Below are 15,630 nucleotides of genomic sequence, written 5' to 3'. Positions count from 1 at the left end.
AAACTTTGGGGGATAATAGAAATGTCATTTTTATTTCACACACATTATTTTGGTTTTGCACACCTATGTTTATATATACCTTTAAAACTCATCCCTCTAGTATATGCTTTTAAAATGTATTTTATTGTTTTCAATTATATCAAAACAAATCTTTTTTTTTTTTTATTCTCTCAAAACCATTTCCTATGGTTTTGAGAGAACCAAATCTATGGGTAGAACCAAATCTATAGAAACCAAATCTATGGGTAGGAAATAAGTGGGGGGAAAAAGCTATCTCTCAATGGGGCAAAATCTCTAATGTCCCCTTCTGATGTGATAAGACTGTATAATGGGAAAAAAAAGTACATCTCAGGTAGGAAAGTCAGGAGCTGTGGTGAAAAATGGACTGAGAAATTACTCCCAGGTGAAAGAACCACAGTCTAAGCAAGGATTGTTCTTCATCTTCAGGGTAGAAATCCTCACGGTCGCTTCCAGTAGGATTTCAGAGTTGTGATGGACTCCACAGGGTGCCTGTCGGTTTACTGTGCACCTCCCAATGAGAGGACTATACTGTCCACACCTGATTCACATCAAACATGTCCATTTGATTTGTTCTTGGCACTGAAATATGAGAGAAGTGACATGCACTGATTTCTGGCAGAAGCTTTAACAGATCCTATGTTTTGGCAATTTTTCTTTTCTGTCTGCCACAAAAACATCATTTCCAGGTAGGAGTTGCTCCTTGAGCTAAATCCTAGAACAAAACATGTGGAGCAGAGCAGCAGATGACATATGAGCAAAAAAATAAACTTTGACATTGTAAGCCTCTGAGATTACAGACATGTTGAGTTTTGGATGATTCTGAAATTAAAAGAGCAGTCAGGTGGAGAGTTGGAAACATGAGTCAGATACTAACAGAGCAGATGTGCGGTGGAGATAAAATCTGGGAGTTGTCAGCAACTATATTGCATTTTAACCATAGGCGTGGATAAGATCAGTTAGAGAAATGGGAGAGAGAGAAAAAGAGGCCCCAGAATGAAGTGCTGAGGAACATGGACATGTAATTGACAGGCAGAGAAAGATGAGTCTGCAAAGGAGACAGGAATGGCCAAATATTTGGAAGAAAGCCACAAATGAGGTTTTAGTGTAATCCTACTTTTGCTGTCCTCATTCTTTTGTTCCTTCTGCTTCACTTCCTCTTCTCTAGCCTAGAGACTGCTGAGCAAGCATCAGAACCTGCTAGAGCTGCCTCACATTTTAAAAGATAAATCTTCCTTTTATACTGCTGGATTTAGAGCACCGTCTGGATAGGGACCCTGTCCTCATGCACCTCTTTCACTCCAGGGCTTGATGACACTGTCCTGTCCATAGGGTGCCTACTGGGCAGTAAAGTCCACCCTGCTGCTCACTTGCCAATTTCTTCTCCTTGGCCTTTCACTTGACTATTCTTTTCTCCAAATACCCATACTACTCTTGCTCAGGCTTTATCACTAGTTATTTTTATAAATATTGAGTAGATACATAAAAGATTTAGATAGGTTTAAAGTGTGAAGAACTACAATACAATGAACACTCAGTTTAGGAAAAAGAAGCTTACTGTTAGCATTGAGGTCCCTTGGTGCTTTCCCCTAATTCCACCACATGGCATCCTTGAAGAGAAGGGTAATTCCTCACATTGATTAAAGGCATCCACAAACAACTACAGAAAACGCCTGTTGATGCTTTGCTTCACTCTATAATTTCACTGAGGCTTCCCAGGTGGCAATAGCGGTAAAGAATCAGCCTGCAAATTTGGGGATGCAGGAGACACGGGTTCAATCCCTGGGTCAGGAAGATCCCCTGGAGAACAAAATGGCAACCCACTCCAGTATTCTTGCCTAGTAAACTCCGTGAACAAGAGCCCTGGTGGGCTATAATCCATGGAGTCACAAAGTCGAACACAGCTGAGCATGTGTGCACATAATTTTGCTGAGTATGTTTGTATTCCAAAGAAAAAGATTTTGCATATATTTTGTCTTCATGGAAATAAAATTATACTATATGCATTACTCAGTGATTTACTCTTTGTGCTCAAGATTATGTCCCTGGGATTTTTGTCCATGATGTTACATGTAGCTGAAAATCATTCATTTCTTTATCTGCATTATGTTCTAATGTATACCACAATTTACTTATCTTTTCTGCTTTAGCTATATTTCATAACTTTTGGCATGTAGAAATTTCATTATTATTCAATTCTAAGGATTTTAAATGTCAGTTATGATTTTTCATTTGACCCAAGAGTTAATCAGAAACACATTTTTTTAAATTTCCAAATACATGGAGATATTTATCTTTTGTTACTGATAATTTCTTTGTATTCAGAGAATATAGATTATCACAGTGCTGTTCAGTAGAGGTATAATGTGAGCCATATGTGTAATTTTTACAAATTTAATTGCCACATTAAGAGAGTAAAAATAGATAAAATGTATCTTCATATATTTTAGTTAACCCAATATACCCAAACTATTATTTAAATATCTAATCATCTTACTGATGCTTTTGAACTGTGGTGTTGGAGAAGACTCTTGAGATTCCCTTGGACTGCAAGGAGATCCAACCAATCCATCCTAAAGGAAATCAGTCCTGAGTGTTCATTGGAAGGACTGATGCTGAAGCTGAAACTCCAATACTTTGGCCACCTCATGCAAAGAGTTGACTCATTGGAAAAGACCCTGATGCTAGGAGGGATTGGGGGCAGGAGGAGAAGGGGATGAGAGAGGATGAGATGGCTGGATGGCATCACCGACTCGATGGGCATGAGTTTGAGTAAACTGTGGGAGTTGGTGATGGACAGGGAGGCCTGGCGTGCTGCAATTCATGGGGTTGCAAAGAGTCAGACACAACTGAGCGACTGAACTGAACTGAACTGAATCATCTTATTAAAATTATCAGACATTTTAGATTTTTTAGAGTTTTCAAATCTGGTGTGTATTTTATATATATAAGTAAGTATTAAAGTCACTCAGTCATGTCCGACTCTTTGCAACCCCACGGACTGTAGCCTACCAGGTTCCTCTGTCCATGGGATTTTCCAGGCAAGAGTACTGGAGTGGGCTACCATTTCCTTCTCCAGGGGATCTTCCCAACCCAGGGATTGAACCTGGGTCTCCAGCATTGCAGACAGACGCTTTACCATCTGAGCCACCAGGGAAGCCCATTTTACATTTATAGCACATTCTAATTTGGACAAGTTATACCTTAATTGCTTGGAAGCTACACATGACTAGTGGCTACCATTTTGGACTATACAGTTTAAAGTATTTAACAGTTATTTATTTGTTGAAATTTATGTTCTGGCCTAATATGTGGTCAATTCCATGAAAACTGAAAAATAATTATATATTTCCCCACTAATTGGGTACCTTAAATCAATGTCCCTGAAATTAATCTTATTTGCATTAAGTCCTCTATATTTTTTACTGAATTATTTGTCTGGTTGACCATAGGTTGCTACAATACATATTACAGGAGGACCATTCACATAACAGCCTAGAGCTGTGCAGTGTACACTTTTATGCCTTATACAGTGGTCCCAGATTGACTTACTATAACTAAGGAAGCTGTGTTTAATTCTACCACTATGGTGTGGATTTGACAGTGTTTCCTTTAAGTTCCAAAAAGTTTTGCTTTATATATTTTGAAGGTATTTTAATAGGTGCTATAAGTTTAGAATATTCAGTGAATTATCCTGTTAGTATTATCAGCCCAGAGTAATGAACTTTTGTCTTAAAATCTATTTTGTCTGATATTAATATAGTTACATACTTCCTTTTCTTTAATATTTCCCTGTTAGAAATCTTTTCATGTCCTTATGTTTTAGGAATGTCTTTTACAAAGAGCCTATTGCTAGAGTTTGTATTTATCAAGCCTGTTTCTTTTAACTCATGAGTTTAGTTTATTTGCCATTATTATGATTGTTACTCTAAGCTTTCTATTTCTCCCTCTTTTTCTGCACTCTTTTCTCCTTTTGAGCCTTGGACAGGGGCAGTATTGTTAGAGTTTCTTTTATATTCTTAGTGCATCTTCTTTTAGTGGCATATTCTATTCTTTTAGTGGTTATTTTTGAGATTTTTAACATGCATACTTAATGAAGTCCAAAATTAATATATCCTGAATAATGCAAACTTCTCTTGAATATCTCAAACTTCTCTTGAATAACACTTGAGCTCGGATAGTTGCCATCCTGACATACATTCTACATTTTTGTCTAGTGTTCTAGTTCTGATCTTTTTGATAGCCCCACTAATTATATGCAGTCAAAACTAATTTTTTATACAGGTGATATTTATTTAGAAGGACCTACATACAGAGTCTCTGCATAATTTTCAAGGTCCAGCACAATATGAAAATGTGGAGCCTCTTCAAAAAAAGACAAAGAAGCTTTTCCTTTCCTTCACCATCTCTCAACTGGTCATGGTCTTTTTTTGTTTATTTGCTATTGAATCTTGTGCTCCCTTGGGCACAGAGAAATCCCAGCGTGGATGCAGGCTCTCACAGGCACCCAGGGACCTGCCCCAGACTCAGCAAATGGGACGCAGTTAGCACACCCAACCCTCCCCTGGCTGGGCCCAGGCCTGCATTCTCACTAGAAGCAGGGGATGGCAGGAGGTGGGGCTATGTGTGAGCCAAGGTTCTGAGCCCCTAGTACGTGCCTGACTGTCCTATCAGACCTCACGTACAAAGCACAGGTTCAAAGATGAAGTTACTAAGAACTTCCCAGTGGTGACCACAGAGCATTAAACCTGAGCACAGTCTCCTTCCGAGTACGGGCCCTGTACACAGAGCATTAAACCTGAGCGCAGTCTCCTTCTGAGTTCAGGCCCTGTACACCTGTCCTGATCACACACCCAAGGAACCCTCCCTGCCTGTGTGTTTGCCAGCTCCTTTGCCCACCATTGTTTCTTGATCATCTGACTTTCCTTCTGAGGTCATATTCCTTCCTGCAAAGCATATTTTTTAGCAGTCCTTTAACTGTCAGTAAACACAAGATTTTATTTTTCTGAGCTTATTTTATTTCAGCCTCTTTCTGAAAGATAGCTTTGCTGGGTCAGACTGATGGTTATTTTCTCATGGAATTTTTAATGTTGTTGCCTTTGGCCTTCCTTGTTTTTACTGGAGAGTAAGCCTTCAATATGTTTGAGTTCCTTTGAAGATACTGTTTTGTTTTCTCTCCATCTTCTGTTGAGGTCTCTCTTTTTTTTTTTTTTTTTTTTGTTGAGGTCTCTTTAATGTCAATATTCTTCATTTTCACTACCAGGTCCCAGATATGAGATTTATTTTTATTTATCTTGCTTGGAATCCTTTGGGCTCCCTAGATTTGTTCTAATGTCCTTCATCTCTCTCTCTTTCTTTTGCTTCTGAAATGAAAGATAGATAAATATTAGATCTTTTCACTCTGTCCTCCATATGTCAAGCTCTTTTTTATTTTCCATATTTTTTACTTCCTGTACTCAGCTGAGTTCAATCACTCAGTCGTGTCTAACTCTTTGTGACCCCATGGACTGCAGCATGCCAGGCTTCCCTGTCCATCACCAGCTCCTGAAGCTTGCTCAAACTTACGTCCATCGAGTTGGTGATGTCATCCAACCATCTTGTCCTCTGTCATCCCCTTCTCCTCCTGCCTTCAATCTTTCCCAGCATCAGGTCTTTTCTAATAAGTCAGTTCCTCACATCAGGTGGCCAAAGTATTGGAGTTTCAGCTTCAGCATCAGTCCTTCCAATGAATATTCAGGACTGATTTCCTCTAGGCTGGACTGGTTGTATCTTCTTGCAGTCCAAGGGACTCTCAAGAGTCTTCTCCAACACCACAGTTCAAAAGCATCAATTCTTCAATGCTCAGCTTTCTTTATAGTCTAACTCTCACATCCATACATGACTTATGGATAAACCATAGCTTTGACTAGACAGACCTTTGTTGGCAGTGTAATGTCTCAGCTTTTTAATATGCTGTCTAGGTTGGTCATAGCTTTTCTTCCAAGGAGAAAGTGTACTTTTAATTTCATGGCTGCAGTCACCATCTGTAGTGATTTTGGAGCCCTGAAAAATAGTCTCTCACTGTTTCCATTGTTTCCACATCTATTTGCCATGAAGTGATGGGACCAGATGCCATAATCTTAGTTTTATGAATGTTGAGTTATAAGTCAGCTTTTTCATTCTCCTCTTTTCACTTTCATCAAGACATTCTTCAGTTCCTCTTTGCTTTCTGCCACAAGGGTTGTGTCATCTGCATATCTGAGGTTATTGATATTTCTCCTGACAATCTTGATTCCAGCTTGTGCTTCATCTAGCCCAGTGTTTCTCATGATGTACTTCCTGTACTGCATCCTGTATACTTTTTTTTAATCTCCCTTTCAGCTTATTACTTCATTTTTTAACTGTGTTCATTCCAATCCCAAAGAAAGGTAATGCCAAAGAATGCTCAAACTACTGCACAATTGCACTCATCTCACATGCTAGTAAAGTTATGCTCAAAATTCTCCAAGCCAGGCTTCAGCAATATGTGAACCATGAACTTCCAGATGTTCAAGCTGGTTTTAGAAAAGCCAGAGGAATCAGAGATCAAATTGCCAACATCCACTGGATCATCAAAAAAACAAAAGAGTTCCAGAAAAACATCTATTTCTGCTTTATTGACTATGCCAAAGCCTTTGACTGTGTGGATCACAATAAACTGTGGAAAATTCTTCAAGACATGGGAATATCAGACCACCTCACCTGCCTCTTGAGAAACCTGTATACAGATCAGGAAGCAACAGTTAGAACTGGACATGGAACAACAGACTGGTTCCAAATAGGAAAAGGAGTACATCAAAGCTGTATATTGTCACCCTGCTTATTTAACTTATATGCAGAGTACATCATGAAAAACCCTGGGCTGATAAAGTACAAGCTGGAATCAGGATTGCTGGGAGAAATATCAATAACCTCAGATATGCAGATGACACCACTCTTATGGCAGAAAGTGAAGAAGAACTGAAGAGCCTCTTGATGAAAGTGAAAGAAGAGAGTGAAAAAGTTGGCTCCAACATTCAGAAAACTAAGATCATGGCATATGGTCCCATCACTTCATGGCAAATAGATGGGGAGACAGTGGAAATAATGGCTGACTTTATTTTGGGGGGCTCCAAAATCACTGCATATGGTGACTGCAGCCATGAAATTAAAAGATGCTTACTCCTTGGAAGGACAGTTTTGACCAACCTAGACAGCATATTAAAAAGATGAGACTACTTTGTCAACAAAGGCCCGTCTAGTCAAGGCTATGGTTTTTCCAGTGGTCATGTATGGATGTGAGAGTTGGACTGTAAAGAAAGCTTAGCGCTGAAGAATTGATGCTTTTGAACTGTGGTGATGGAGAAGACTCTTGAGAGTCCCTTGGACTGCAAGGAGATCCAACCAGTCCATCCTAAAAGAGATCAGTCCTGGCTGTTCTTTGGAGGGACTAATGTTGAAGCTGAAACTCCAATACTTTGGCCACCTGATGTGGAGAGCTGACTCATTTGAAAAGACCCTGATGCTGGGAAAGATTGAGGGCAGGAGGAGAAGGGGACAACAGAGGATGGGATGGTTGGATGGCATCACTGACACAATGGATGTGGGTTCGGGTGGACTCCGGGAGTTGGTGATGGACAGGGAGGCCTGGCGTACTGAGATTCATGGGGTCTCAAAGAGTTGGACATGACTGAGCAACTGAACTGAACTGAATCTGCTATAGGATCATCTACTGTGTTTTTCATCTCAATTATTATGTTTTATTTCTACAAATTCAATTGGTTCTTTTCAGATTTCATTAGTCATTTAAGTTAATCTTTCTTCTAGCATACTGAATATCCTTATTTTATGTTCTATATCTGAAAATACTTTAGAATTTGTGACTTTGATTATGCTATCATTTGTGTCTGCTCATTCTTCCTCTTACTGGCTTTTTTTTTTTTTTTTAAAAAATATGGAACGCTTCACGAATTTTGCGTGTCATCCTTGAGCAGGGGCCATGCTAATCTTCTCTGTATCGTTCCAATTCTAGTATATGTGCTGCCGAAGCGAGCACTCTTACTGGCTTTTTAAAAAGTAAATTTGTGAGTTTTAAAATTATGATCTCATGGGTCTTGAATTTTAATCTGTAGGAATTCTTTGAGTTTCAGATTTAAGTTGGTTTCTCCCCAAAATGTTGGTGTTTTTCCTACCAGGCATCTGGAGGCAAGGTTATCCTAGCACCATTTTATGATATCTCCTCAATTTGAAGCTTTTTGGGACACTCAGGCAGTGTGAGTTCAGGATAAAAATCTGCGTTAGTATTGGCTTGAGTTTACAAATTCTTATGGGAGGTTTGTATTTTCCCCTCCACCTAGCACCAAAATTCAAGCTGGAAATTTGGGTTTTGTTCCTTGGCAGGAGATGTTATTTGTATTTGGAACATACTGGGTGTGAATTTCATATTCTGACAGACAGTATGACAGAAATGACATACTGCATGTGCTGCTCTTTGAGATACAAGTTTATGCAGATAAGTTTCCTCTCAAGCTCTTCCTTTCTCTCCTGACCCCAGTGCCTTTCATGGCTATGAAATTTAATGCTCAAGTGCATCATATTTGGAAAGTACCTTCAAGGTGAGAGTTGGCTTTAATTTTCAACTTATTGTTGGAGATATTCCTTTCCTTTCATTTTTTTTTTAATGAAGTTTGGAGTAATTTTGTATTTACAGAAAAGTTAACAAAGACAGTAAAAGGGTTTGTTTCCTTTGGCCCATTTTTTATAACCATGGCACATCTGTAAAAACTAAGAAATTAATATGGGTATAATACAATTAACTAACCTACAGACTATTCACATTTCACTGGTTTTCCACTGATAACCTTTTCCTGTTCTTTTTCTTGATTTGTGTGTCCTTCATCTTCCTAACTTTTTGTCCAGGTCACTAATGAATTTTAAGAATCTTTTTTTAATAAGTGAAAAAACCACTTATTTTCAGTAGAAAAGTTGTCAAGGTACCTAGTCTGACACATTTCTAAAAAGAAGTCTAAGGAGTTTTACCTTTTTCAATCATCGTCACTCGAATAATATTCGTAATCCTGGTTACCAAGTCCAGCTGTCTTTGTGACCTCAAAATTTTCTAGCCTAGAAATGTAGGCACTATTTTTATTAAAAAATGTTTAATAATATTCTAAGACTGAGGCAAGAATAGAGATCAAGCAATAGATTGACAATCTATCACAATACTCAGGTGGGAAATGAAGTCAATAACCTTAACTGTTGGTAGTCATAAAGGAAGGGAGGAAATAGTCTGAGGTGCACCAAGGAGCAGAATACATAGAACTTGTTACTGAATGGAAGGGCTTCCCTGGTGGCTCAGGTGGTAAAGAGTCTGCCTGCAGTGCAGGAGACTGGGGTTCAGTCCCTGGGTCAGGAAGGTCCCTGGAGAAGGAAATGGCTACCCACTCCAGTGTTCTTGCCTGGAGAATCCCATGGACAGGGTAGCCTGGTGGGCTATAGTCCATGGGGTTGCAGAGTCAGGTGTGACTGAGCAGTTAACACACACACACACACTCACACTCAATGGATGCAGTAGAACAAGAAGAAGGAAGAGTCAGCGATGACTCAGGGATTTCATGCTAAAGATTTTTTTTTTTTTTTTTAAATTTTTTTATTAGTTGGAGGCTAATTACTTCACAACATTTCAGTGGGTTTTGTCATACATTGATATGAATCAGCCATAGATTTACACTTATTCCCCATCCCGATCCCCCCTCCCACCTCCCTCTCCACCCGATTCCTCTGGGTCTTCCCAGTGCTCCAGGCCGGAGCACTTGGTCTCATGCAATCCCACCTGGGCTGGTGATTTCTGTTTTTCACTATAGATAATCTACATGCTGTCTTTTGAAACATCCCACCATCACCTTCTCCACAGAGGTTCAAAAGTCTGTTCTGTATTTCCTGTGTCTCTTTTTTCTGTTTGCCATATAGGGTTTTAATCGTTACCATCTTCTAAATTCCATATAAATGGTGTTTGTATGCTGTATGTTCTTTATCTTTCTGGCTTAACTTCAACTCTGTATAAGGGGCTCCAGTTTCATTCCATCTCATAGACTGGTTTCAATGATTCCATTTTGAGCGGCCCTGAGTAAAATTCCATGGTGTATATGTACCACAGCTTCTTATCCATTTCGTCTGCTGATGGGCATCTAGGTTGCTTCCATGTCCTGGCTTATTATAAACAGTGCTGTGGAGAAACACTAACGAGTATGAAAGAGGAAAATTAATATAACACAATAATAGTGGGAGACTTTAATACCCCACTCACACTATGGATAGATCAACTAAACAGAAAATTAACAAGGAGACACAAACCTTGAATGACACAATGGACCAGCTAGACCTAATTGATATCTATAGGACATTTCACCCCAAAACAAGCAACTTCACCTTTTTCTCAAGTGCCACGGAACATTCTCCAGAATAGATCACATCCTGGGCCATAAATCTGGTCTTGGAAAATTCAAAAAAATTGAAATCATTCCAGTCATCTTTTCTGACCACAGTGCAGTAAGATTAGATCTCAATTACAGGAAAAAATTGTTAAAACTTCAAACATATGGAAGCTAAATAACACGCTTCTGAATAACCAACAAATCATAGAAGAAATCAAAAAAGAAATCAAAATATGCATAGAAATGAATGAAAATGAAAACACAACAACCCAAAACCTATGGGACACTGTAAAAGCAGTGCTAAGGGGAAGGTCATAGCATTACAGCTTCATCAAGAAACAAAAAAAGCCAATAAATAACCTAACTTCTACACGCTAAAGCAATTTAGAGAAGGAAGAAATGAAGAACCCCAGGGTTAGCGAGGAAACAAATCTTAAAAATTAGGGCAGAAATAAATGCAAAATAAACTAAAGAGACCATAGCAAAAATCAACAAAGCTAAAAGCTGGTTTTTTTGAAAAAATAAACAAAATTGACAAACCATTAGCAAGACTCATTAAGAAACAAAGAGAGAAGAACCAAATTAACAAAATTAGAAATGAAAATGGAGAGATCACAACAGACAACACTGAAATACAAAGGATCATAAGAGACTACTACCAGCAGCTCTATGCGAATAAAATGGACAACTTGGATGAAATGGACAAATTCTTGAAAGTATAACTTTCCAAAACTGGAACCAGGAAGAAATAGAAGATCTTAAGACCATCCAAGGCAAGGAAATCGAAACTGTAATCAAAAATCTTCCAGCAAACAAAAGCCCAGGACAGATGGCTTCACAGCTGAATTCTACCAAAAATTTAGAGAAGAGCTAACACCTATCTTACTCAAACTCTTCCAGAAAATTGCAGATGAAGGTAAGCTTCCAAACTCATTCTATGAGGCCACCATCACCCTAATTCCAAAACCTGACAAAGATGCCACAAAAAAAAGAAAACTACAGGCCAATATCACTGATGAACATAGATGCAAAAATCCTTAACAAAATTCTAGCAAACAGAATCCAACAACATATTTAAAAAATCATACACCACGACCAAGTGGGCCTTATCCCAGGAATGCAAGGATTCTTTAATATCTGCAAATCAATCAATGTAATACACCACATTAACAAATTGAAAGATAAAAACCATATGATTATCTCAATAGATGCGAGAAAGCCTTTGACAAAATTCAACACTCATTTATGATTAAAACTCTCCAAAAAGCAGGAATAGAAGGAACATACCTCAACATAATAAAAGCTATATATGACAAACCCACAGCAAGCATCACCCTCAATGGTGAAAATTGAAAGCATTTCCCCTGAAATCAGGAACAAGACAAGGGTGCCCACTCTCACCACTACTGTTCAACATAGTGTTGGAAGTTTTGGCCACAGCAATCAGAGCAGAAAAAGAAGTAAAAGGAATCCAGATAGGAAAAGAAGAAGTGAAACTCTCACTGTTTGCAGATGACATGATCCTCTATATAGAAAACCTAAAGACTCTACCAGAAAATTACTAGAGCTAATCAATGAATATAGTAAGTGCAGGATATAAAATTAACATGCTAAAGATTTTGATTGTTGAAGCTTTCAGAAGTCCAAAGGAAAGGCAACATTGTTGGAGATGATGATTAATTTCTTTTTTGACATGTGGAATCTTTAGTGTTGATGGTTCATCAGAGTGGAGATGTTTAACAGAAAGTTATAATTGAAAGTCACAAATCTGAGAAAGAGGATGATGATGAAAAGCAAAGGGATTAGAAAGAGGAATAAGCAATGGAGAAGAATCACTTACATAGAAAATAAGAAGGGTTATGGTGATTATAGAAGGGGGTGGGGGATCCTTGACCAAAAGGCATGCTTTTGCCGCAACTTATGGTATAATATTAAATACTGGACTGAGTAGCCTTTCCCTTCTCCAGGGGATCTTCCCAACCCAGGAATTGAACCCAGGTCTCCTGCATTGCAGGCGGATTCTTTACCAACTGAGCCACAGGCAGGTTGGGTCATCAAAAAAACAAGCAAGTTCCACAAAAACATCTAATTTTGCTTTATTGACTATGCCAAAGCCTTTGACTGCGTGGATCACAAAAAACTGTGGAAAATTCTTAAATGGGAATACCAGACCACCTGACTTGCCTCCTGAGAAATGTGTATGCAGGTCAAGAAGCAACAGATAGAACTGGACATGGAACAACAGACTGGTTTGAAATCGGGAAAGGAGTATGTCAAGGCTGTATATTGTCACCCTGCTTATTGAACTTATATGCAGAGTACATCATGCGAAATGCCGGACTGGATGAAGCACAAGCTGGAATCAAAATTGCCAGGAGAAATATCAATAACCTCAGATATGCAGATGACACCACCCTTATGGCAGAAAGCAAAGAAGAACTAAAGAGCCCCTTGATGAAAGTGAAAGAGGAAAGTGAAAAAACCGGCTTAAAACTCAACGTTCAAAAAACTAAGATTATGGCATCTGGTCCTATCACTTCATGGCAAATAGATGTGGAAACAATGGAAACAGTGAGAGACTTTATTTTTCGGGGCTCCAAAATCACTGCAGATGGTGACTGCAGCCATGAAATTAAAAGTACACTTTCTCCTTGGAAGAAAAGCTATGACCAACCTAGACAGCATATTAAAAAGCAGGGACATTACTTTGCCAACAAAGGTCCGTCTAGTCAAAGCTATGGTTTATCAAGTAATTATGTATGGATTTGAGAGTTGGACTATAAAGAAAGCTGAGTGGCAAAGAATTGATACTTTTGAACTGTGGTGTTGGAGAAGACTCTTGAGAGTCCCTTGGACTGCAAGGAGATCCAACCAGCCCATCCTAAAGGAAATCAGTCCTGAATATTCATTGGAAGGACTGATGTTGAAGCTGAAACTCCAATACTTTAGCCACCTGATATGAAGAACTGGGTCATTAGAAAAGACCCTGATGCTGGGAAAGATTGAAGGCAGGAGAAGGGGACGACAGAGGATGATACCATTGGATGGCATCACTGACTCAATGGACATGAGTTTGAGCAAGCTCCAGGAGCTGGTGATGGACAGGGAAGCCTGGTGTGCTGCAGTCCATGGGGTCGCAAAGAGTCAGACATTACTGAGCGACTGAACTAAAGTATAATATTTAAAGGCTTAATTTCAGTGCCCCTGTGAATGTTCTCATAAATCTCTCACACTTGCTTCCACTCAGAGGGTCACAAACTTAGCTTTAAGATCCAATTACCTGGATTAAAAGATTAAAGTGTTCTTTGTGTTTTCTCTCCTATATTCTATGATGTTTTATACTATGCTACATCTCAGACATTACCCTTTACTTAATTCGGTTTGTTCCTATTAGCACTTGAAATAAATGAAAAGAAAATAAATCTAGCAGAAACCAAAAATGTGCTGATTTTGTGGCATATCCCAGCATATTTTCCTTTTTTAAAGAAACAAAATATTATCTATTGTCTAGTGTCAAAATTTAGTCAGAAACTTTGGAACCACAATGTATAGTATTTTATTATATTTGTGACTCTACATATGTTGTTGCTGTTTCATATAAAAATAATAATACTTATTAAGCAAAAATAAACCCTGACCTTGTTGCCAATATTTTTAAATTGCTGTTAACAGTTAAAATGGTATGAAATATCATATGTTTTTTTCTAAGGGGAAGAATAAACAGATTGAGTTGTGAAATGATCTCTAGAGCCAGGAATTGTAATTTAGGAAGAGTGTTATGGGTGTGTCTCGACTCATTTGTCGTGTTTATGGTTTTCAGGGAGTTGATGCTGATTTCACATCAGAAAAGTATCGAGCAGCTGCAGGAAACCCTTAGACAGAAGCTGCTGAATGATGATAACTGGAGGGAGAAGGTAACGAAAATGTGACTTTCAGCAGTATGTGTCTTATTTGCTTTTTAAAAATTCTGTCCATTTGCCAGACTATTTCAAATAGGTTTATTTGCTTCTATGCACACCTTTGATTCCTGGAACTTCCTAGACCAAACATGCTTATGATATATGTTTTTTTCCAAAATATTAGACAAGTAGGAAATTAAAAGGTAAAATTAGAATTTGAAACCTTGTAAGTTTAAGATAGCTTTTTGTTCTCTTATAAAAGCATAATTTTTACTTTTAACTATTTACTGTTTTTTCCCCATAAAATGACAGAATCTGTATTTAACCATTACCTTAAAAACAGGGGAATATTAATTGATTCTTACAGTTTCTCTGCCTTTAAGAAGATAATAAAAGAGAATGAACAGTGACTTAAAATTATTCAGTTATGAACTTTTGGCAGTAAAATAAGTATTAAGCTCACTATTTACAAAGAAAATGTTTGCTTTTAGAGTATGAAAAACTTTTTCTTTGATTTTTGTCTTCAGAGTTTTCTATATTTTCAAATTTTCAGCAGTGAGGATGTATTTCTTTCATAACTTTAAAGAATACAAATTATACTTTAAAAATTATTAGCTTCTGCTTTCTCAGGCCTTATACAGCTCTAGTCATTAAGGCTAGACATCATCTCCCTGTTATAAACTACTGATATTTTTTGACTGATCCCTTGGCTTTATCATGCATACTATGCTGAAACCTCTGCAACCAGCTGTGTCTCTTCCCCTACCAGAACCTAATTCTAGCTGTAGCCTTCTGTCTCAGTTTTCTGATTATGTCCCACATATACATCAGAACTAGAGCTGGCTACTGAAATTCAGATAACTTGACTGAAGTCCCAACAGACTGGTTATCATTAGATTCTTCTCCTCGGTGACTAGACCTTGTAACTTGTAACCCTAAGCAACAAGCAGTGGCCACTTTCAAACTAACATCTCCACCTGGAATCTCCCACTCTGCCATCCACAAATGAAATCTTCTAGGTGTTGTTGCTGGCTCAGGTCAATTCTAAATTTGTCACTTTGGTTTCCAGCCTTCACACAGTTGGTCACATCCAGTCTGGCCCTCTGTAAATCAGCCTCCCTTCCCTTGTTGTTTGGGGATGTGTTGTAACACATTCAGGCTACAACAGAAATGATCACTATGACAGCAGTTCCATATGGGCAACAATGAAAATCTGAGAATATGGACTATATATCTCATTCTTACCTTATTTTGTGGCATAGGCTTTTCTTCTCCTCATTCTC

The 15,630-nt window shown here is 38.3% G+C and overlaps 1 protein-coding gene and 1 non-coding gene across 2 annotated transcripts in view; one reads left to right on the top strand and one right to left on the bottom strand.

The window, feature by feature from the left end:
• LEKR1 (leucine, glutamate and lysine rich 1) overlaps positions 1-15,630 on the top strand; it is a 210,219-nt gene that overhangs the window by 155,895 nt on the left and 38,694 nt on the right. Inside the window, exon 10 of the mRNA XM_043473929.1 lies at positions 14,269-14,362. Within this exon, the coding sequence (XP_043329864.1) occupies positions 14,269-14,362 (94 nt within the window). The remainder of the gene's footprint in view (positions 1-14,268; positions 14,363-15,630) is intronic.
• LOC122445609 lies at positions 7,964-8,071 on the bottom strand. Its single transcript, XR_006270577.1, has one exon. It is a non-coding gene; the product is annotated as a U6 spliceosomal RNA (small nuclear RNA).

Source organism: Cervus canadensis, chromosome 7, assembly GCF_019320065.1.
Source record: "Cervus canadensis isolate Bull #8, Minnesota chromosome 7, ASM1932006v1, whole genome shotgun sequence".
NCBI lineage: Eukaryota > Metazoa > Chordata > Mammalia > Artiodactyla > Cervidae > Cervus > Cervus canadensis.
The sequence above is the reverse complement of the archived record's forward strand: the minus strand, read 5'-3'. Positions and strand labels throughout refer to the sequence as shown.